The sequence below is a fragment of the Myxocyprinus asiaticus genome, chromosome 38 (genome assembly GCF_019703515.2).
Source record: "Myxocyprinus asiaticus isolate MX2 ecotype Aquarium Trade chromosome 38, UBuf_Myxa_2, whole genome shotgun sequence".
NCBI classification, from domain to species: Eukaryota; Metazoa; Chordata; class Actinopteri; order Cypriniformes; family Catostomidae; genus Myxocyprinus; species Myxocyprinus asiaticus.
This window is the reverse complement of record NC_059381.1, coordinates 8,030,960-8,056,295: the sequence shown is the minus strand read 5'-3', so window position 1 is coordinate 8,056,295 and position 25,336 is coordinate 8,030,960. Positions and strand designations below refer to the sequence as shown.

Sequence of the window (25,336 nt, the reverse complement as noted above, 5' to 3'; positions counted from 1 at the left end):
TAATATGCCTTAAATCCTTTCATAATATAATATTATACTACTATGCATGAATTTTTAACTGGGCATATGCTGACCATTACCACTTTTCACTCTTTCTCTCTCTCTCTGTCTATCTTTCTGTATTGCTTTCCCCCTTGTTTTCTTCTTCTTCTATTAAATAAAGAAATTGGGACTCTATTGCACCAATGAGTAACCATTAACAAGCTATTTTTACTCCCATCTAATGAAATACTGATGACACTTCACATTGAATCTGTCTTGGGGAGCATAATAACCCGTGGCTGAGATAATGACACGTTAGCTCAACATGACATTCGAAATTTTTTATTTTTTTAATTTTTTTATTTATTTTATGTCAGGTAGCCCCTAACCCACCAAGATACCTCTGACGCAGAATCCCTGGGAGGGGACATTAAACTTTCAGCGTATTATCCTACATGAATCCGTCATCCAAACATTGGCACGACAATTTCTCTATAGTGCACGAAATTATTGCGTCATTATCGTCTCACTTACTAAGTGTTCGTCGTCACGGGAGCATATAAATTAACCGATTATGCACATGCACCATTAGTAGGGCATATACTCATAACTGGACGAGATATTGATAAGGAGAACGTGAAGGGACCCGAGTCTTCTATGGGCATAATGTGCTTCGTATGGAGATACAGATTAGCTGTTTCAGTTATTTTGGTTTTAGTAATCTGTGATATGCATGCATCGGATGGTGCGCAACCAGTTGGAAAAGTTAATCCACGCGGAAACCACTGGGCAGTTGGTAAGCGAAAATTGTGTTTTGTTTTTTGTTTTGTTTGTCATTGTGGGTTACACTTTATACTGCAGTATTCATGTTATTGTGTATTTACAATTAACACTTAATTCACTTAATGTGCGTTAATTAATTTTGGGAAGGTGCTTGCAATTTCTTCTTTTAAATGAAATAAATAATGAGAGAATTGCCATATCGCTTTTGAATTATGTGGGAAAAAATGTAAAATTGTCTTAAAGTAATTTGATGCAATAATATGTGATCGAGAAGACTGGATGTTGAAAACATCACAATGTGACATTATGAAAGCCAGCACCTTATAAACCCCAAACCTTCAAATATAAGGGTTCTGAACAGCCACAGGATAACCTTTAGAAGTTCCTCCAAGACCTTTAAATATCTACTTCATATAAAAAACATCTATGTAGCCTACTGATGCTTTGAAGGACCAAAAACCCAATCCACTGATGATCTGAAGAACTTATAATACAAGAACATTCTTGATCTCTGTAGAAACCTGTTTGGAGCCATAAATGTTTCTTGATAAGAACATGATTCTTTGTTGAACATGAGGTGCTGCAAAGAATCATTAAATAACATATTTAACACTTATTAATAATAATAATTAAAAAAAATGCAATAGGCCTATATTAAAAAAAAAAAAAAAAAAAAAAAGCAATCAATAACACTAGTTATTGGAAATCACACGACAGTGTGCCACTGAAATAATTTGATTAAATGTAGCCTAGTGGTACTTTTTAATAGGGACAGTTACGTCTAAAGTGATTACAAGTCTCATAAATGTCACTTTAGCTTTGAGAGTGAAGAGGAAAAGTGGATCCACTGGGGTGTAGTGAGCAGACAAACAGTCGAGTCTTAATTGGATGAAAATAAGTGCCATGCAACTGGAGGAAGTTTAAGTTTTTGGTGTTATTCGATGATGATTGGGTTTTAATTAGAGACATAATCAAACATAATATGCATATCATATTTGTGTTAATTGCATGCATTTATTGTGTAATCATCAGTTTCTTATGCTCCCTGTATAATGACCTAGGCCTATATCTGTTTTAGGGCACTTAATGGGCAAGAAAAGCACAGATGAGCGGCTTAGGCTGGACGATCTAGACAGCGGTGGCGAGGGCTCTATGGCGACCCCAGATCAAGACCTGCAGCCGGACAGATACACTGACCCTTTCCTGCGGGCGATTATGAGAGAGCAGACTGAACCGGAGATCACGCGAGAGCGTATCAGGCTTGACGCGTTGGAACGGCACCAGCGCGTGCTAGCGAAAGAGCGTCAGATGGAGGAAGAGAGCGACAGAGCCAAAATGGTAAGAACGTGACAAAAAAAAATTCTTAATATGATACGTATCTTAATGCTTTTGCATTTTTGCAAAAGACGCATGTAAAGTGTAAAGATGGTTTTATAGTTTTTGCATGCAAAATGCATGTAAAGTGTCCACCTTTACACTTTACATGCATTTTGCATGCAAGAACTATAAAACCTGAATCACCTTTACATACATGTAAAGGTGATTCAGGTTTTATAGTTCTTGCATGCAAAATGCATGTAAAGTGTAAAGGTGGTTTATCACATTACTGGCCTGTAGCTGGTCTGCAATGAATAGACTATAATAAACATAAAAGAAAACATTTTTATCCTTATCATTGTTTTGACAAAATTTTGAAAATTTTAAACAATTGTACAGATATTTGTTGGGTATGACATTGTTTACGTTTTGCCTATGATAAACAGTTGTTTTCTTAGGGCAAAAGGTAAATACTACAAAAGTCACAAACTTTAAGTAATGTCTTTTGGCACTTTCATAAGAATGCTTTTTCCTTATTTCATTTAAAGTTCGAGAAATTATTATCACGATCTAGGCATGGAGGATGACAACACAAGCTAAGGACATGCTTCTGTGATTCGAAGTTCTGGAAAATGACAACATTGCTTGACAACTGGCTCTGTCGGATACAAATCTCTTTATTCAACAATGTATAAATAAGCATGTTATATTTTTGTATGCAAAATCTCTCTATGAAATACATTACAAACATGTGTCAACATTCTGTATGTTTTTATGCTGTTGTTTTATCTTCATGATAACTGACACTATAGTGTCCATTGTAGTCCCATTTCAATCAACTTCTATTTAATACATTTTAACCTGTTTGACTGTCTTCAGTGGAAGTACAGAGGTGACATTTAAATGCTTATAAAAATTACAATGTGGACAAGTATCATTGTGTGTCATTTGAAATGTCTTGACAATTTTGAGTAAAAAAAAAATTAAGAATTTCTTATGTTTCTATTACATCTTAACAATTAATTTGCTGGGCTAGTATATGTGTCATGTGAGAGGATAAAAAGGCACCTTCTTTTCATAGAAAAACCAAAAAAATCAAACCGTTTAAAAGGCCTATTTGTCATAATTGATTTCTTGAGGTTGACTGACCATAAACTGCCCATTAGTCAAGCAGTCTAGTCAAGTCGTCATTTTTATTTGTATAGCGCTTTTCACAACACACATCGTTTCAAAGCAGCTTCACAGAAAATCATGCTTTAACAGACAATGAAACTTTAATATCTATAAAGTCTTGTGTAGTTTGATTAAATATGATTGTAAATTGTGTATAGAAATGAAATAATTAAATAATCATTGAATTTAGAACCCCTGTGAGCAAGCTGATGGTGACTGTGGCAAGGAGCACAAAACTCCATAAAATGTTGGTTAATAAAGAAAAATAATCTTGGGAGAAACCAGGCTCACTGTGGGTGCCAGTTCCCCTCTGGCTAAACAACATGAATATAATGCCAATATTAGTTATTTGTGTGCAGTGCAAGTCATGGTTTAACATTTGTAAAGTAAGTGTTAAGGTCCGGTTTAAACAAGATTTTATATGAACTGTAAAATTAATGACTAATGTCTTTGAAGTCCATCCTGGATTAACTGCAGAAGTTCACATCGATGCATTGTCCTTTGTTAGTTGGCTGATATTGGCTTTGTTGAAGGCTTTTGTTGGCAGTTAAATTATAGTCTATGTATTCCATCTCAAGAGTGTGGTCCATCGATAGACAAAGGTGATGCAGGTGAGATCAATGAGGTGCATCGCAGTTCAACCGGCAGGTCATTTCGGTGAGGTTCGGTGGGGTCCATCCTAAATCCAAGTTTCAGGCAGTGGCATATGAAGTATCTGATGTCTTACAGTTGGAGTTAGCATCAGTTCATCCTCTGAAGTCCATCGTAAAAGACCGAAGTGATGTCTGGCTAGCATTGGCTGTAGTTTGTTGTTATCACTTAGAGACACATAACAGTGGAGTCCGACACCAAGCAGGAACAGAGCTGGATCTGGCCGGCTCTGGTAATCTCAGGATATGAATCCAAATAACAAATATAATAATGTTAGCATAGATGGCCTTCAATTTATTGCAGAGTTATAGATTATGGAAATGTTTCTAAGAAATGTTTCTGGTTCTGGCAGACCTAACTAAAGCAGCCTAATTGTGAGTTGATGGATAAATTAGGTGTATGTCTGGCTAAATAGATGAGTCTTTAGTCTAGACTTAAACTGAGTGAGTGTGACTGCATCCCGAACAGTGTTAGGGAGACTATTCCATAGTTTAGGAGTCAAATAGGAAAAGGATCTACCTCCTTTTGTGGATTTTAATATTCTAGAAACTATTAACAGGCCAGAATTTTGTGATCGTAATGAACGTGATGGAATTTAGCATGACAGAAGGTCACTTAAGTACTGCGGAGTTAGACCATTCAAAGCTTTGTATGTAGTTAACAGAATTTTAAAATTAATACGAAATTTAACAGGTTGCCAACGTAACGACGATAGAATGGGGCTAATTTGATCATATTTCTTGGTTCTAGTCAGCACTCTGGCAGCTGCATTTTGAACCAATTGAAGTTTATTTATCAAACTTGAAGTACATCCTACCAGTAATAGATTACAATAATCTAGTCTTGAGGTCATGAATGCATGAATTAGTTTTTCGACATCAGCAACAGAGAGCATGTGTTGCAACTTAGCAATATTTCTGAGGTGGAAGAATGCTGTTCTATAAACACTGGAAATGTGATTTTTAAAGGACAGATTGGTAATCAGATATAACTCCTAAATTCTTCGCTGTAGAATACGATGTAACAGTACATCCATCGAGAGACAAATTATATTTTAGAGGCTTATTTTTAGAGGTTTTTGGTCCAATAATTAGTACATCTGTTTTGTCGGAATTAAGTAAAAGGAAATTTCTGGCCATCAAATCTTTGATTTCATTGATACACTCTGCTAATTTGGAGAATTGTGAAATTTTGTCAGGTTTAGAAGAAATATACATTTGGGTATCGTCGGTATAACAGTGGACAATACCTTGTTTACATGTACAAGTGGTAGGTCTGATAAATAGGACCTAAACCATGCTAATGCAAGTCCACTAATGCCAACATAATTCTCCAGCCTATTCAAGAGAATGTCGTGATCTATCGTGTCGAATGCAGCACTAAGATCTAAAAGCACTAGAAAAGAAATGCAGCTGCGATCAGATGATAAGAGCAAGTCATTTGTAACTCTGATAAGTGAGGTCTCTGTACTGTGATGGGGCATAAATCTTGACTGAAATTGTTCATATATACCATTTCTCTGTAAAAATGAACATAGTTGGGAGGACACTACACTTTTCTAGTATTTTTGACATAAATGGTAGATTTGAAATAGGTCTAAATTAGCCAATTCTCCAGGATCAAACTGTGGCTTCTTAATAAGTGGTTTGAGAACTGCCATTTTAATGTTTCTTGGGACATGTCCTAAGGATAATGAGGAGTTAATAATATTAAGAAGAGGTTCAGAGATTACAGGGAATACCTCTTTTAAGAGCTTAGTTGGTATTGGATCTAACATACATGTTGTGGCTTTTGATTTTTTGATAAGTTTTGTTAGCTTTTCATGACCTATGACAGTGAAGGATTGAAGCTGCTCGTGAGGAAATTTATGAGACACTGTTTTCTGAGGTGCCGTGACAGTTGATTGCATAATTCCAATTTATTTCTGATGATTTCTATTTTATCAGTAAAGAAATTCATGAAGTAATTACTATTGTTCTGCGACAGAATATCTGGTTCAGCCGATGCTTTATTCCTAACTTGTCACTTGTTAGATACCGGCAGGTGACAGGGAAGCTCTCCACCACACACTAAAGACTACATCACTACTTCAGCATTGTCTGTGACAACTGGCAGGAAATTGTTGATGGTCTAGCTGTCTCCCCACTCTCAGCTGCCCATACACAATGATGGGTCCAATTATAGAGCCTGATGTTATTTTTATTTATTTTTTTATTTTTTTATTATTATTTTTATTTTTGCCATAACTGCTTTAAATACTTTAAAAACAAATTTAGTGACCAGTGGGCACCTACAGGATCCATATCTGTATAGCATCTCTTTAACAGAAACTCCTATCCACAGTTTTCCTGACCAACCACTTGTGGGCGCCATGGTGATTTTGATTGCCGCTAGACTTTTTTCTGGTTCCATAATAAGCAATGTAAAAAAAAACTACTTTTTTCCCGTAAATTTGATCGCATAAAAAATATAATAAAACAGTTCTTATTAACAGTTCGCACAATTTGAGTATAATTCGTGTCCATGGCACAAACAATGTGGGACAAGTTACATTTTGAAGTTAAATAATTAGGGTTGGGGGTGCGTTCAAATCTTAGCAAACACAGCTAATTATTCATGCTAAATTTGAGATTGTAGCATTATAGCATGTAGATTATTAAATCCTCATCATGTTTCTTTTTTTTTTTTTAACTTGGCTAAATAAATGTACTGTAATTGATCGTTATTTAATAGCTGAACTACAGACAAGCTGCTTTTAAAGAAGTAGTTAGCCACACTAAAAGCTACTAACAAAAATAAGATAACCACATTAAAGCTATTTAAAGGGATAGTTCACCCAGAAATGAAAATTCTCTCATCGTCTACTCACCCTCATGCCATCCCAGGATTCCCAAATCTGTATAACTTCCTTTCTTCTGCTGAACACAAAAATTCTTTTTTAGAAGAATATCTCAGCTCTGTGAATGGGTACCAATATTCTGAAGGTCCAAAAAGTATATATAGGCAGCATAAAAGTAATCCATAAGACTCCAGTGGTTAAATCCATGTCTTCAGAAGCAACATGATAAGTGAGGGTGAGAAACAGACCAATAATTAAGTCATTTTTTATGATCAATCCCCATATTCACTTCATAGTAAAAAAGGACTTATATAATTGATACTTTTCCACCCACACTTATCATATCGCTTCTGAAGATAAGGATTTAACCACTGTAGTTGTATGGATTACTTTTATGCTGCCTTTATATGCGTTTAATTGAAAAAAAATCCCAACTTTATTTTCATTTTCGGGTGAACTATCCCTTTAATGTGCCCCTGACCACCACATGGAACATAATTCAGTAAGTTGTCAAAAGTCCTTCCCTAAGTTGTATACACTATTTGTTTTTAAAACAGCTATAGTCTCGCAGAATTTATTCACAGATGGAAAAAAGTGGTAGAGACTTGAAAAGTTGCTCTCTATGCTAATACAAAAGAAACAATGCATTGTTGAAAGCAAAAACTTTTCTTCATGGTTAGATCATGTCAACTTTCTGCCCCGGTTCGGCCTAGGGACAGAACTGTGAAGACCAGAGGGTGTAATAAAGGCTGGTCCATTATCCCAGTATAGGGGCAGAAAAGAGTGTTCCAAATTCAGCCACCTGAAGGCGGCATAATCAGTATTAAATAAGCACCACACCACTCCATACTGTTATTTTATAGTCAGTGGATCTTTTGTAGTCACCAAAAAATAGATAAGTAAATAAATAAAAACCTTCACTCCAGCTTGGCCTGTTATAAAGAATCTACCTTAATCACTAGCTCATAAAACGGACAGAAAAAACTAGACTTAGATTGATTTTAAAGAACAGGCTATAATATCCTAAATATAGCCTACACTGGAAGACCAAAAGGCCTTGCAAATATATAATAAATCTACAAACAAACAAATAATCACTAAATATACATTTAAGTCATACATAAGAGAACAAATATGCATTGTTAACGTTTTGTGTTATAGTGCTGTATGACAAGCCCAAACATCAATGTCAAAGAATGACAAAAACTACTTTACAGAAAGTTTGCATTTAATATTTGAATGGACTTTTATATATATATATATAAAATACAAAATTAATCTATACAATATGAGAGTATTAAAAAACAGTCATGGAAAGTGGCCTGATGTATTGCACAATAGCCTAATAGTTTCCTAGCACTGAATGGGAGACAGGTGTTCAAATAAAAAAAAAATGCTTGCGTTATGATGTAAACATGATTTCTTTTACACATCTTTAAATCCTGTACACTTTTTGTGGTCACAATAAAGAGTCTGATTGTCTATTAGAATTTACAGAGAAGATTATCACTTCACTCTTTGAAATCAACTCATGATGAAAATAAAACTTGTACACAAATCCCAATTCATTTCTTTTACAAAGATTGTCATCCACAATGAACAACTCAGGGAGATTTCTTAACCACAAATAGATCTCAGGAGCACTTCTCCTTGATTCTTGAATGACGGCCCCAATATCTTTTATACAGCAAGTTACAGGACACGCACCATATTTTCCAAAGTCTCTGATTGTCTCAGTCCCCCTGCATCAGTCTTATTCTACCATGTCTTCCCTATAGACTGGATGTGTTCTTTAGCTTTCATTCTGAGTGATGCGATGCTTGTGTTTCGTGGGTCTGCCTCTTCCAGTGTAAATTTATCCATAAACCCAGAGCACTGATACGCGGCTGGAGGGGGGCACACAGCCTCGATATGGGGCAGAGAATGGTTGAGCGTGGATGAGCTGAGGAACTGTGGAGGGGTGTAGTTGGCTGATACACCCTGTTGGGGGGTGATGAAGCTGGGTAGGGATTGCAGAGGTGAGGTGGAGGAGGAAATAGATGTGGTGAGCCAGGGCTCCAACTGGAGACCACTACCCAGAGACAGTGGACCAGATCTGGGGATGGAGAGCATTGAGGATTCCTGCAGCTTGATGGAGCTCACCTCCAGTTTCTCTTGACGTCGCCACTTAGCACGACGGTTTTGGAACCACACCTGGAATGTTACAAAGGGAGAAATTAATTCACAATGCAAAAGCAACACACATATTTTAAAGTTCCATTGTGAAAAATTATTAAAAAAAAGAAAACATTCCAACTTTTACAATTTGTTAAAGATCCACTTCAAATAGCCTACATACTTGTCTAAAAAAGTAAAAGAAAAAAAAAGATAGTGCTAGAAATTGTATTTCCTTAATCTATTAAGAGTTATATTGTGTTTTATGATTAATGTTTGTATGACAATTTATGTCCTGAATTTGATTATGAATCTGAATTTGTTAGACATAAGCTCCAGATATTTGAGAACCAAAATCAGTTAGTTGCATTTGGCATTTTATTATTTTTTTTAGTTGTCTACTAAATTACTCAATTAAATTCAATATGTAGTTCCTAAAGAATAAAAAATAAGCAAAGGCTATATCTCTGGTAACACACAGAAAATAATTTATTTGCTTAACATTGAAATCGTTTTTAGTTTGTTGACTACAAGATGAAAATTAACTTTTAATGTTTTTGTTTTCTAGAAACAAGTCGGGTTTTCTAAGGTATCTAAGTCTAATATATAGTTTTGTGAAAAATTTGCTTGTTTTGGGTTTTAGTACAATGACAATATAAAACCCAATTATTTTGTTTTGGACAATTTTTGGAAACATGTCTTTGTAATATTTTGCTTATTATTATTATTATGAGCAGTCTAAATGGGTGTTTATATATATGAAAATATAAAGCTGCCTTTATATTTTTGGAAGGGGGCCCCTCGCAAGGGGTTCATCGTATTTAGGGGTCCTTGGCATCAAAGAGTTTGAAAACCCCTGATCTAAGTTAAAGGCCCAGAAATTTCACTGTTTTAGCAACTAAGAAACAATTCGTTTAAATTTCAAGATATTAAATGCACAGTTGCACCAAAGCCTTCTCGACTTTCAAAGAAAGCCATTACAGAAGCCTTCTTTGAATAATGAATTAAATATGTATTGCAACCACAGCAAAAAACTTACTTGCGAGGATCAATTGTTTATGTGTAGGCTATATGCAAAATGAAAGATTATAAACTTGCACTTATTTCGTTTTTATTCTCAAAATAACATTGTGATCATTTTAGCACGGCATGCGTGTTTGTCAGTGTTTTTTGCTGTTTGTCAGTGCTTACCTGAACCCGGACCTCTGGCAGATTGACCTTGAGCGCGAGCTCCTCTCTACTATAAACGTCGGGATAATGCGACTTCTCAAACGCCCTCTCGAGCTCGTGCAGCTGAAAGGTGGTGAACGTGGTCCGGTTCCGCCGGTGCTTTTTCTTGGGATTTTCATCGTCCGATAATTTGCCATCTCCGTCTGGCAGATCTGGACTGACCACGGCACCGGATCTACAGACACCTATAAAAGAATTGCATAATTATAATAATAATATTAATAATAATAGAGTTGTCTTTGAGTGTTTGTGTTTCGGGTGTGTGTTCATATTCTAAATAAAATGTAGGTCTGTTCACATTTTTTTTTCTTTTTGTTTAAATAGCATTAGCCTATAGGCATATAGGCTAGCTATTTATAGTTTTAATGTGCATTAAAAATAAATGTGTTAACATTTTGATGTTTCATAATGACTTATAAATGAAAGTTTATTTACTCTCATAGACAATTTAAAACCCTGAAAAACTGACACCAACTTCAACCTATTATTATTTTATTTTTATTACTATTACTATTATACTTTTGTAGTATTATATTTTTAGCTTTTTATGTTTTATCTCTTAATAATAATAATAATAATAATAATAATAATTATATATATATATATATATATATTTTTTTTTGTTTGTTTGTTTTTTTTTTTTTTTTTTTTTACTCACCTTCAAAGTTTTTGGAGTTATTAGGGTCCTTTTTGGGGGACGAAAAAACGCCGGTAGTTGACAGTTCAGTGTCTTTAACGGGTCTTCCTGATCTGTAGGAAAACGCCGAGTGGAACATACTTTCTCCTTTAAATCCCAAAATGGATTCAATGCTGTGGATTCTCGTCTGGGATGCGGGACTGCGGACTAAACGCGCAGATGGTGAGAGACGCTCTTCCATGTCTTGAAACTGAGATCCGACAAGCCGCATCGAACGTTTTGTTTCAAAAAGATAAAAAAAAAACAAAAACGTAGTAAAGTATGAAAAGTCTCACTTTTCTCTAAAGAAAGATTTCTTCTGATTTTCTATTGCCAATATTAACACTCCTATATTTCCTCTTATGCTGGAAAAAGATTCTATTTCCAATTTTGTCACAGCAGAGGCAAGTGATGCAACTTTCTCCAGTTGTGGTCCCGCACACAATGAGGATGCAATGGCCCCCAGGGGCCTTTTATGGATCCCCCTCGATCAGCACTCTTTTGTGTGAGTTACATCCCCTTTCTACACGTCAAGAAACGTCAGATTTGCCGGTGAGAGAGAAAGAGAAAGAGAGAGAAAGAGATCTAGCTACTGTCCCTCCCAAAAATGTCATTGTGCGTTCGACCCGAGGCTTTATAAACCGCCTTACATAAATCTTAAATCATCTTTCCCTCTCCAGATGTCTTGATCACAGTGGCACTATGTAGACATAAAAGAAGCTGGACTGGGATTACCTACATCTTTAAGGCTGAGATCATAATTACAAGATCTCCGGACGCACGCAGAGTTTAAAATGGCAATCAGAAATGTAATTTAAAAAAATGTAGGCTACCATGTTAACCATAGGTTATAGTTCTGCCAAAATGTGTAAAGTTATTGTTACTACAATAAAATTGTGTAATTCGGTACCAATAACATAAAATTATGGTAAATAAATAAATAAAGAAAGAAAGAAAGAAAGAAAGAAAAAAGAAAAAGACATATTTCCGAGGACTTTGTTCATTGTTTGAATCAGATTTATTTTTAAATATATCATAGTTTATAACAGCAGTAACAACATCTCTATTAACGACAGTATTTTGCAGGAAACTTCTTTTTTTACCCCTCTCTCCTAAAAAAAAACATAAGACTTGTAATTCCAAAAATAAATAGTTTATTTGAAGCGTGCTGCAAACGACAGAATGTTGAAATTAAAATTTTGTCAACCAAATGCAAACAAGCCCAAAATGCACTTCTAATGACACCAGCTTGCAATTGTTACCCTACGGAGCTCATTAATCTCATTAATCCCTTAAAATTAGTTTTGTTGGTGTAACCGATTCAGTGACATTAAATAATATTTTTGACTTGAATTAAACCAGATCATTTAGATGTTGCCAAATGAAGTTCATTTTTAGGTTAACTTTTTTTTTTTTTTTTTTTTTTTTTTTTTTTTTGTGGAGCTCTGGAACTTTGAAATTCCACGATAAAACTGCAAATAAATCTCCACCAAAAACTACTTTAGGTAAGAGTGGTTTGGGTCATGTGAGGATTTTGTAACATGAACAAAACATGATCTCACGCAGCAAGCGTACGAATGGATACGTGTAATTAGCTCCGAAAAATGATTGACAGCAGTCTGATAATCCGCAGGACACACGCTGGTTTGAGGGGATTACACACTTTCCCCCTCTATCCAAAACAGCTCAAATCCTTTCAACTGCTTGGCTTTTCCCTAATTACAATAGATAATGTTGGTATTCTGAGATTTACTCAAAGAAACACACACACACACACACACACACACACACACACACACACACACACACAAATCATAGGCTAACAATCACCACAATCTAAGATAAATAGCATGTGTAATAAATACAAATGTGGAAATTAAGAATCAGAAAAGTAGGAATAGGTCAATTCATTTATTTATCCTACTAGGACTGTCAGTTAACATCACTGATGCCATTGTGACATCAATGAGCACCTTTTTTTTTTGTCATTTATGTTTTTATATTTAGAGGTGTTACGCTACTGTGATGTTATATTCTGATAATTAAATGGATGGATGGAAGGGACAGACAGACAGACAGACAGAGAGATAGATAGACTTTCCTCATCATCAAGCAACACAAATGTTGCAAAATAATCAAGATGTTATGTTGTCTGTTTTATTCATTCTTTTGCATATGAGACATCAAACCTACACTTGACATATCATGTCTACCAACACAAGTTAATGACAATACATAAAAGAATCCTAATAAGCAGTACAATATCGCATGTGTCAATGCTAGATTGTCTTCTGTAAAAAAAATTTTTAAAAATTAAAAGCATCACATTTATCTCATCCCTTGTGCAAAAAACAAGAAGGGCATTTAAACAGAGTTTTTCTGTCTCTGTTTAAAAAGTAATTATATGTTTGATAGAAATTAAAAAAGAGCTGTAGCTACTTGCTTGACCCCATATTAACAGCTACATTTCACAGATTTCAACACTGTAGAACCAGCCATTATCTCAGAGAGCCTTTTGTGAATACTAGCCATGTTTTGTTCATACCATGAACAAAAATTAAACACAGTAAAATAAAATAAAACTCAATAACATAAAAAAATTAAAAAATCCACTTCATTTTTTAAAATCAACTTCAACAGCTGTTGTGATTATAGTAATGTGGGAAAAAAAAGAATGCCAAAAAAAAAAGGAGGGTGAAAACTATAACATCCTTTATTCAAACAACAAACATTTGGAATTGTTTTCCCCCAAACTCATGGAAACAAAGAAAAAGTTAACACCCTAAAACTGATCTTTAGTCAGATATTATGACCTAAGTAATGAAAAATATCTCATTGATATGTAAAGACACAACTGAGCCCAGACAAGCAAACTCAGGTGATATATTCTGAAATGGCTTATCCAGACAACTTCAACAGCAATTCATCACTGGGGAGGGAGAAATGAATATATATATATTTTAAATCACTACATGACAGAGCACTTCTCCTCAGCCTTGGATTTCATCTCTGTGAGTGTGGCAGAGGCTTTCTCCTTTATCTGATCCATGTCCATGTTCTGTAAGTTCTGAATCTGCCCCATGATGGAGTCTTTCTCTTCTTCCTCCGTAGCATCCTCATCTACCATCTTCAGCAGTTCCTCGGGAACATCAACATCATCTCCCGCCATCTGAATCATGTTATCATCCTGCTCACTCTGAGGGATAAATGCACACAGGGAGTCAAACGGGAATACAAATGCACAGAATAATTTGTATATATTGTGTCATTAATGCTGCTTTTGATTTTAAAGCTGCAATGGAGGGAAAGATTTTCAGTGAATAACAACTTAATATTTGGCCTATTCCTCACACAAAGCAGTTATATATATATATAGATAGATAGATAGAGAGAGAGAGAGAGAGAGAGAGAGAGAGAGAGAGAGAGAGAGAGAGAGAGAGAGAGAGAGAGAGAGAGAGAGAGAGTACAAAGCGGGTTAAAAACAAACAGATGATATGGAGTGCCAAGATGATGCTTGCACAGATCTCAGTTCAACTCAGCCAACTGGTGCTTTAATCTTTTGGCTTTTAACAAGCCTTTTTACAGGAAGTGTAAAGAACCCAAAGCTACTGTATAAGGAAATCCATTTGAGAGAAACAACTGATTCAACCTAAAGTGAAAGCTATCGTTTTATTTAGACATTTGATTGTCTGAACATTGAATATGGTATGTTGAACTAATGCTATTCATCATGTTGAGGGTTTTTCACTATAAATTTATATTAGGTAGGGTTCAGCTTCACAGATAATAATGCCATAAAATTCCTTGAAGTGAAATTACAAGTACAAACAAAATCAGTATTCACGTAGGTGTAATATGCAAATAAATAAATAAACAAACAAACAATAATTTATTGTATCCATAAATGCTGCTCTTGATTTTAGAGCTGCAGCGGAGGGGAAGATTTTCAGTGAAAAACAACTTTATATTTGGCATGTTCCTCACACAAAGCTGTCATATGGCTTCAGAAAACTTGGAAAATAGCACACTAGTCGTATAGACTTATTTAATGTTACTTTTATTGTGTGTGTGTGTATATATATATATATATATATATATATATATATATACACACACACACACACACACACACACACACACACACACACATACACATATATATATATATATACTACCAGTCAAAAGTTTTGAAACACTTACTCATTCTTTATTATAATTGTTTTTCACATTTTAGAATAATAGTAAAGTCATCAAAACAATGGAATAACATAAATGGAACTATGGGAATCATGTTGTGACTAAACAAAATCCAAAATAAATCAACACTGTGTTATATTTTAGCATCTTCAAAATAGTCACCCTTTACCTAGAATTTGCAGACATGTACTCTTGACATTTTCTCAACCAACTTCTTGAGGGATCACCCTGGGATGCTTTTTAAACAGTATTGAAGGAGTTCCCATCTATGTTGGGCACTTATTGGCTGCTTTTCTTTATTATTTGGTCCAAGTCATCAATTTCAAAAACTTTTTTTAATTTTTATTAAATTTTAGTTTTATAATGAAATAAATTAATATGGTGGCACAGTTATATTTTTGTCTACAAAACTAATTTCAAACATTTAAGTATACACCTTCAGATCAAAAGATTTTTAAGATCATGAGAAACATTTCAGTCAAGTGTTTCAAAACTTTTGACAGTTAGTGGTGTGTGTGTGTGTGTGTATATATATATATATATATTGTTTGTTTTACTTTTTGGAGCTTTGTATAGAATAGAGCTGTGTGAAGTTTCTTCAAAAATTCTTCTTTTGTGTTCCACAGGAAAAAAAAAATCAGGTTTGGAACAACATGAGTGTGTAAATAAGTAATAATCATGGAATTCATTTTTGTCAACAGAAATCATTCTGAACATTTTTATTTATGCTTATAAATATAAGACTGTGGCTCGTTAAATATATGCAGTGATATGCCACAACTAATGCAATATCTTATCAAGCATAATCAACTTAAAGTGAAATTACAAGTACCAACAAAATCAGTATGTCACGTAGGTTTAATATGAAAAAAGAAAAGAACTGTAGTAATTTCATATATTAATTGTGCCTGTTTGTAACGTGTTATGGCATATAAGAGTGTAATTAAGGCTTGATTAAGGATTTTTGTTTTCTCAAGTACATTTTGTATTTGAGAAGGAAGTAACAAAAAGGCACTTACTTTTGGAAGTCGGTATTTATCTCGTAAACACACCCTCAGAGTGGCCCTCTCTGCTTTCTTGTGCAAGAAATCTGCATCTCTCTCCATCCTGTGGATCAGAAATGTGGAAATAACAGATTTTCACATCAAGAAAAACATAATAATGTATTTTTTTTGTTTTAATTCTATGTAACACAAAGGCCCCATATCTTGTCATTTTAATATTAAAGAATGTACCACCATAAACATGTATAATTTGTCAGTGGAATAAAGCATACATTGCACAAACAGTTTGTTTAAAAATGTTGCATGACGGTGCACACTGCAGCATTTGAATTAAATTACCTCCAGGGTTTAGCTCTTAACTTAATTAGAGACAAAGAGTGTCAGGATGTTTAGTGGCATTGTTCAGACAGTGCTATGAATATGCTCAAAGCAAAGCCATGTTCTTAGTTATTTTACCAGTGACAACTCTATAATAAAATCCTATGGATGTCTGATCTGAAATGACACTAAGATCTTTAGATGTTTAGATGTGATCTCACAGCAGACATGTATGTTTATTGAATGAATCATCTGTTGAGCATTCAAACATGCTAATATTTCTATTTAAGTGTGTCTGGTGATGCTAGTATCACATCTTTTTTAAACATGAGTAATATTAAATATTAGAATTAAGACCACACCAGTGACAACCCTATACTTCAGATCCCCTTTGTGTAAATCTTTGATACATATTATTTGAGAATATCTTTATTGTCTTATATATTTTCTAAAACATGAAAAAGCAAAATAAATGTAACACTTCATATACTTAAATTAACTAGTGAAGATAAATATATTATGTCCCACAAAGAACAATATTTAGTGTCTATAGTGAAATATAGTGGAATTACAAAATGAACACAATGTAATCAAAATGTAACTAATTTTGGGTAATTTTATTTTTATTATTAGGGGCCAGGCACTTATTGTATTTGTTAGTTTTCTTATTTTTTTATCATTCTTCTTCCCCAATGGGAGTGTATTCCAGCCCTTTGATGGGAAAATCATGGAATTTGTTACACTGACAGGGGTGGGTATGAATAGCCCCCAGACCAAATTTAGAGTCTCTAGGACAAACTTCAAAGAGCCACTACAAGTTCAAAAAATGTAGTTTTTTTTTTTTTTTGCACATATCTTTTGATGCATCATGATGGTGCTGCGGATGGCCACCTCGGTGTGGAGCGCTCCTATTGTTTTGTTGTTTTTGTTTATTTGTCCTGTGTTTTGTAATCATTTTCCAGTCAGTTTTACTAGAGACGAACTGCTGAACATTCGACAGCTTATACCAGACAGTCTTTTCCCGGTTTTTGAATATTCAGAGGTTTTGCTGGACATTTTAGTTGGAGGAGACGCAGGCGAGGGAGACGAGCCGGTGCGCTGGTCAAACTCCGTCGGCGCGGCTTTCGAACAGCGCTGCCGAGTATTCATCTTGCGAATCTCCACTCTCTTCCTAACAAAACAGATGAACTACATCTCCTCACCCGCACAAACAAGGACTTTTCAACCTCTGCTGCCTTGTGCTTCACAGAAACCTGGCTGAGTGAAGCCATTCCGGACAGCACGTTACATCTGCCGGGCTTCCAGCTGTTCAGGGCGGATCGCGGAGTTAACGGGGAAAACGAGAGGCGGTGGAACATGCTTTTACATCAGTGAAAGTTGGTGTACAGATGTAACAACGATAAAGAGGATGTGCTGTCCTTTGGAAGTTCTCTTTATTAACTGTAAGCCTTTCTACTCGCCGCGGGAGTTTTCCTCGTTTATTATGGTGAGTGTGTTTTAATGCGGTGCTGCAACAGCTGGCTGATCAAATCACAGACACGGAACAACAATACCCGGACTAAGTTATTATTATTCTTGGGGATTTTAACAAAGAAAACCTCACACGTGAACTGCCCAAATACAAACAGCACATTACATGCCCCACCAGAGACAGGAACGTACTGGATCATTGTTACACAACAATAAAGGATGCATATCGCTCTGTCCCTAGAGCAGCTTTGGGACTATCTGATCACTGTCTGGTTCATCTTCTTCCAACCTACAGGCAGAAATTAAAATCAACCAAGCCAGTAGTAAGGACTGTAAAGAGATGGACCAATGAAGCAGAACGGGAACTACAAGCCTGCTTCGATTGCACGGATTGGAGTGTTTTTGAGGCTGCAGCAACAGACCTAGACAAGCTCACAGATACTGTTACATGATATACCAGTTTCTGTGAGAATATGTGCATTGCTACTAAGACTTATTTAAAGTTCAACAATGACAAACCGTGGTTTACAGCAGAGCTCTGGCAGCTTCATCAGGCCAAAGAGGATGCTTACAGGGGTGGGGAAAAGTCTTGTACAATCAGGCCAGGAACACACTGAACAAGGAAATCAGAGTGGCTAAAAAAAGATACTCTGAGAAGCTGACAAACAAGTTTTCAGCTAACGACCCTGCATCAGTGTGGAGTGGCATGAAACAACTCACAAATTACAGGACTCCTACCCCCAACCCTGTGGTGGACCAACAACTGGCTGACGACCTGAATGTGTTCTACTCCAGATTTTAAAGGCCCAATCTCACACCCCACACCCACTCTAACCTTCACTTCACACAAACACCAACACCTCCAGCAACCCCCCTCCTCCCCCCTCCTGCTACTCAACCTGCACTTAAGATCTGTGAAGATGATGTGAGCCGCGTCTTTCGGAAACAAAAGTCGAGGAAAGCTTCAGGCCCAGATGGCGTCTCACCAGCGTGTCTTCGATCCTGTGCTAACCAGCTGGCCCCCATCTTCACACAGATCTTCAATAGATCACTGGAGCAGTGTGAAGTCCCATGCTGCTTCAAATGCTCAATCATTATTCCTGTACCCAAGAAACCAAAACTCACAGGACTTAATGACTACAGACCTGTCGCCCTGACGTCTGTGGTCATGAAATAATTTGAGAGACTGGTGTTGGCCCACCTGAAGAACATCACTAGACCCTTTCTAGATCCCCTTCAATTTGCTTATCGAGCAAACAGGTCTGTGGATGATGCAGTCAATATGGGATTGCATCATATCCCGCAACATCTGGACAGACCAGGGACATATGCAAGGATCCTTTTTGTGGACTTCAGTTCGGCTTTCAACACCATCATCCCAGCTATACTCCAGAATAAAACAGTTTCCAATTTCTCTCCTCATGATGATTCTAATAGACCCATTACATTTAATCTCCATCCATTACAGTGGTCACCATCTTGGAATGTGACATTTAAAGTTTTTTCTTTTCACGCCCTCTGAACTTCGTCCGATTTGCCAATAAATGGCTAAAAATGATCTCCAGACTGAGCCACTCATAAATGATTACACAGAATTTAGATTTTCATTTAAAAGTTATGCCAACATGAAGTTAACAATGTCGACGTAAAACAGGAAGTGTAATAAATAAATCTTGGTATGAATCATTAGGAAAATGATCTGAAGGTTCATTCAAAGTTTGGTGACAGGCTTATGGGTCAAGAAAAGTAAAAAAAAAAAAAAAAAACTATTTTTGCCCGTAATTTTAGAACATCTGTGCTTAACTGTGCCGAATCTCAGTATCAGCCGCGGGCCGTGCATTTTAAGTCTCAGCCTTCAGCGTGATTCATGCCATTAAGAAAACACAGTTTCACAATGAATAAGATGCCGTATGCCCATCATACATTACGTGGCAGTCAACTAGTAATATCAACTTGTCGACATGTTTGTGTGACATCATGCCCCTGCATCTTGGCGAAATCGGAGTTGAGAATTTCTGCACGAGCCTACAAGTTGTAATTCTGATTTAAAGATGCATTCCATTGCACTTTTCCTAGTAGGAAGTTGTAAAATCCGACTTTCCGAGTTGAATGGAACGCAGCACTACTTTTCAAAACTTGATCTGACACTGAATGCTCAAGCAGCCTAATTTACACTTAGAAAACTCCTGATGTTGCTATAACAATGCAAAAAGCACTTACCAAATTGCTTGAAGTGAAAATCAGTCCTCCTTTCCTGTTTAATAAATTAAGCAATCACACAGTCATGCAGAACATCTCGCATTTTTAAATCCATAAGGATCTCTTTCTCAATGGTGATAGCGGCAGTGATGATGATCTCGCGCTCTTCGCTTTCAAATTATGTACATCACTTAATGCGTTATTGCGTCACTCAAGGCCAGCTAAAAGGCCTTGACCGGGACATTTACTAAAAACCACACCCACCAAGAACAAATAAATCAATCTGATTGGCTGATTAATCTGACAATCTGTCTTTGGATGCCTATTCACTTACACTGTTGAGGAATTCTGTGGAAATTCTGAAGGCCTGAGGGGGTGGAGCTCAGACTCATGCGCTGCTTCGGGCTTCGGGCATGCAATTTGTGAAACAGCTGTCACACTTTGCTTGTAAGCATCAAGGAATAAATTCTGACTGGATACATTTTTTTTTTTTTATCTGTTTGTAGATTAATTAAGAGTGGAAAGCGATTAAAAATACATAGGCAAAAAGGTGATTGAGAATGAAAGGATGAAAAATATTGATTTATTAGGCATGTTAGGACAGCAGAGAAGGCTTTGCTGGCCCTGAGAATTCGCCACTGCTCAGTATGATATGTCCCTTTGGCAGCTGTTAAACTTTTGGCAGTGTGATACAGTGGATAGTGCACAGAAATGTATATCGAAAAGGCACAGGTTCGATCCTGCCCTGGGGTGACTTGCAAAGTGGTGTGGGTTTGATTTGTATGTCATATGTGTTTTTTGTGTCATGTTTAGCATTGTGCAATGGGTCCCATTTCAGTGCTTGGTCCCACAGTTGCTGCTTGCAGCTATATATAAACTCAGCAAAAAAAGAAACGTCCCTTTTTCAGGACACTGTATTTTAAAGATAATTTTGTAAAAATCCAAATAACTTTACAGATCTTTATTGTAAAGGGTTTAATCAATGTTTTCATGCTTGTTCAATGAACCATAAACAATTAATGAACATGCACCTGTGGAACAGTCGTTAAGACACTAACAGCTTACAGACGGTAGGCAATTAAGGTCACAGTTATAATAACTTAGGACACTAAAGAGACCTTTCTACTGACTCTGAAAAACACCAAAAGAAAGATGCCCATGGTCCCTGCTCATCTGCGTGAAGACATGAGGACAGCAGATGTGGCCAGGGCAATAAACTGCAATGTCCGTACTGTGAGATGCCTAAGACAGTGCTAAAGGGAGACAGGAAGGACAGCTGATCGTCCTCGCAGTGGCAGACCATGTGTAACAACACCTGCACAGGATCGGTACATCCGAATATCACACCTGCGGGTCAGGTACAGGTAGGCAACAACTGCCTGAGTAACACCAGGTACACGCAATCCCTCCATCAGTGCTCAGACTGTCCGCAATAGGTTGAGAGAGGCTGGACTGAGGGCTTATAGGCCTGTTGTCTGTTACCAGACATGACCGGCAACAACATCACCTATGGGCACAAACCCACCTTTACTGGACCAGACAGGACTGGCAAAAAGTGCTCTTCACTGACGAGTCGTGGTTTTGTCTTACCAGGGGTGATGGTCGGACTTGTGTTTATTGTCGAAGGAATGAGTGTTACGCCAAGGCCTGTACTCTGGAGCGGGATCGATTTGGAGGTGGAGGGTCCATCATGGTCTGGGGCGGTGTGTTACAGCATCATCGGACTGAGCTTGTTGTCATTGCAGGCAATCTCAACACTGTGAGTTACAGGGAAGACATCCTCCTCCTTCATGTGGTACCCCTCCTGCAGGCTCATCCTGACATGACCCTCCAGCATGACAATGCCACCAGCCATACTGCTCGTTCTGTGCATAATTTCCTGCAAGACAGGAATGTCAGTGTTCTGCCATGGCCAGCGAAGAGCCCGGATCTCAATCCCATTGAGCACATCTGGGACCTGTTGGATCGGAGGGTGAGGGCTAGGGCCATTCCCCCAGAAATGTCTGGGAACTTGCATGTGCCTTGGTGGAAGAGTGTGGTAACATTTCACAGCAAGAACTGGCAAATCTGGTGCAGTCCATGAGGAGGAGATGCACTGCAGTATTTAATGCAGCTGGTGGCCACACCAGATACTGACTGTTACTTTTGATTTTGAACCCCCCCCCCCCCTTTGTTCAGGGACACATTATTCCATTTCTGTTAGTCACATGTCTGTGAAACATGTTCAGTTGATGTCTTAGTTGTTAAATCTTTTTATGTTCATACAAATATTTACACATGTTAAGTTTGCTGAAAATAAAAGCAATTGAAAATTTAAATTTATATATTTTTACTTATGCTTTCTACTTTAAACAATGTGAGCAGTTTTTAACAACATACATAAACATACATTTAAAAAAAAATTACCTTAAAAAATATTTGTGGTAACATCTAAAACTAACTGGTTTGATTCAAGTGAAAAATAGTATTTAACATCACTGAATCAACCTGAATACAGGTTACACCTACAAAACTAATTTTAAGGGTAGAAATAGCTCCTTAAGTTAACAAATTGCAGGTTACCAATTTTTTACTGTGTAGAATTGGAGGAAATTACAACCAATAAAATTCTTTTTTTAAAAGACGTTTTTGCTTGCATGCATCCTTATGAGGCAAAAATACCACCATAAGAATTGCTACCAGGATGCTAATGTTTTCATGGCTATAACAAACAGCATCATTCCATGTAGCCCATAATTCGGTTATGTAATCACTTTGCCTGTTTATAACTTGCATCGAATGATAAACACTGTAAATTTGAGTATATCGCAAAGATTTTTTTTTTTTTTTAGATAACACAACAAGCTTGAACTTATTTAGTTACATTGTTTGATTCAACACCAACAAAATTCTTCATTACAACAGAGCAAAATGGCCGCTGGCTGTGGCCTAGTAAAAATAAATGAAAAAATAAACATGAATTAAACACTTTAATTTCATACTATAAATATACATAATGCTTTCATTCTCTGATACCGTCATTACTCATGTACTGTCATGATTGCTACTAAAAATAGCATTATCCAGCTCAACGGTACAGTATAGCCTGCACTAAGCCCTGCTCTTAGGACTGATTAGCAGCTAGCACCGATGATGTGCAGTCTCTGATACTAACATGGAGGTGATTAAACATTCATCTTTAATTACTGACGTTATAATCTTTTTCATCACCCATAGATAGATGAGTTAGCTTCAATACAACGCTATTGTAAAATAAACCATAGAGGTCTTTAAAATTAGATCATGGTGTGTGGTTCTCCATATTTAGCACTACCTTGGCATTGGACGTAAATTAAGTTTTTAGTTGAATTACAACATATGACTTTCAAGTGAAAAACAGTAGATTAATCTACTTGTTGGGTTAATCCCACTAAGAAACTAATAATATACATAAAGAGAAAAATTGCAATAAAAATGATGCACTATAAATGCCATTGCCATTTCCCCATTGTTTTTTTCAAGGTCAAAATGGTGATCATGGAAGTACACAACTCACTGTACATCCTAGAAGAACAAGTGGGCCCAGTTTTACTTACTTCTCCTCCACCACCTGCTTCTGGTATTCCTCATATTCTTCTCTGGTCATGCCGGCGGCTGCTGCGGGGTCCTTGGGGGTCTCCTCCTCTGCTTTCTCCTCTCCTCCTCCAAGACCCATTCCTTTCAATGGGTTTCCGACCATACTTTTGATTAAGAAGGCCATTTTTACACCACTGGAGTCTGTAACTGAATGTCAAGTTGAAATATTTTGCTTAAACTCCTTGGTTTCCAGTTCCAGAGGTCCTTGAATTTTTAGTGGTTAGGTCTGTTTGGAGGTAGGCTAACCGACCTGCCTGTCTGTGCTATCAAGGACACACTATTGACTAGGAATGGTGGCCAAAAAAAAAAAAAAAAAAAAAAGCGTTTATGCTGCAGCCATAATCTGGATTAAGTTGTGGCCGTCTCCACTGAGAGGCAGATGGCTGTGTGCTTTCCCACAGAGAAAAAGTGAAAGAACTCAGTGCATTGATCAATAACAAACTCTATCTTGAGAAGAAATATCAATGGGACATCAATCAGAGAAGAACTATGAATTTTGTGATTTGGAGATAAGGTTGGCCTTTGCTGTTGACGTCATGTTCGTTGTATCATCCCACTGACTGCTAATCACATTACTTAATAAGGGACTGACCAATGCAATGAAGCCAGCAAGGACACAGATTTTCCATTTATACCCCTTTTAAGGCCAAGGGAAGCACAGCCATGGGATTACAAGCCTGTTTATAACAGAAGCATTGTTGACATCAGAGAAGACTGATGAGGAACTATGAATTTTTTATGTATGATAACTTGCAGACACTCAGGAGATGTTTAGTAATTCCTTATTGTAAAAAGGAAAACATTTCAGGCTCTACTTTGGGTTCCTCAGTCCACCACACTGGCAGAACCCTTTGGAGAACCTCTATGTACCCTTTAAAAAAATGGCAGTTCTCCAAGGAACTATCAAGCAGCTCTCAAAATGGAACCCTAAAGTTCCTGTAAGAATTCTAAAGACTGCCCACTGAGTGGTTCCTCCAGCAGCCTAACCCCATCATTCACATTAAAAATGAAAAGAAAATGGAGGCACAATTTGGGGACCCTCTGAACCAGTTCTCTGAGAAGTTCTCAGAAATTCTCTAAAGTTCCAAGAACTGTAAACACTCTAAAGAAGGACAGTCAATTGTTACATCAGTAACTCAATCATAAATAAAAGGCTTTGATGCTCTTGAAATGTATTTTGAAGTACTTTGAATACATAAATAGAATATTTGAGGCACCTTCCAATCATGTCTGTAGGATCTCCAAAGAGTTCCGGCACTGTCAACAAAGGAACCTCAATTGGCGACTCAAAAGAGGTCTTCCAGGAACTTAAAGTTTCTCAGATAATTGCCCTTTTTGAAAAGGTGAATACAGTGCAAACATTTATAGATTCTCAAGGTACCATTTGGGGTTTTTCATTTGCCAAACCTGAGGAACCTTCTGGAGATCCTCGATACACCCTTTTAGTTCTCTGAGGAACTTACCCTTACCTTATGGTACCTCAAGTATCTTTCGATAGTGTATATACTGAAGTTCCTCTAGTAAACAATTTGATTTTCAAGGCACCTTAAAAGGGTGCATAGATGTTCTCTAAAGGGTTCCGTCAATGTGGAAATCTGAGGGACCCTGAATGGTGCCTCAAGTATTTTTTTTATTTTTATAATCAGTACATTTACAGGTTTTTGTTTTGTCAAGCTACAGTCTTCATCTGTCTGTCCAAGTATCCATGACACAATGCATAATCTAATA

General features: G+C 36.7%; 3 protein-coding genes across 3 annotated transcripts; 1 reads left to right on the top strand and 2 right to left on the bottom strand.

Moving 5' to 3' along the window:
* The first annotated feature begins 543 nt into the window (after nt 1-543).
* Nucleotides 544-3,175, top strand: LOC127428457 (gastrin-releasing peptide-like). The gene is made up of 3 exons (XM_051676844.1): nt 544-778; nt 1,844-2,103; nt 2,631-3,175. Exons 1-3 carry the CDS (start codon nt 640-642, stop codon nt 2,667-2,669), a joined length of 438 nt encoding a protein of 145 aa, XP_051532804.1. The 5' UTR covers nt 544-639; the 3' UTR covers nt 2,670-3,175.
* A 4,941-nt stretch (nt 3,176-8,116) lies between these two features.
* On the bottom strand, nt 8,117-11,232 carry LOC127428455 (retinal homeobox protein Rx3-like). Its single transcript, XM_051676842.1, has 3 exons — nt 10,788-11,232; nt 10,091-10,314; nt 8,117-8,938 (listed from the first exon to the last, which is right to left on the bottom strand). Exons 1-3 carry the CDS (start codon nt 11,035-11,037, stop codon nt 8,504-8,506), a joined length of 909 nt encoding a protein of 302 aa, XP_051532802.1. The 5' UTR covers nt 11,038-11,232; the 3' UTR covers nt 8,117-8,503.
* A 964-nt stretch (nt 11,233-12,196) lies between these two features.
* LOC127428456 (complexin-4-like) lies at nt 12,197-24,039 on the bottom strand. The gene is made up of 3 exons (XM_051676843.1): nt 23,569-24,039; nt 16,022-16,109; nt 12,197-14,001 (listed from the first exon to the last, which is right to left on the bottom strand). Exons 1-3 carry the CDS (start codon nt 23,730-23,732, stop codon nt 13,774-13,776), a joined length of 480 nt encoding a protein of 159 aa, XP_051532803.1. The 5' UTR covers nt 23,733-24,039; the 3' UTR covers nt 12,197-13,773.
* Nucleotides 24,040-25,336: the final 1,297 nt, after the last annotated feature.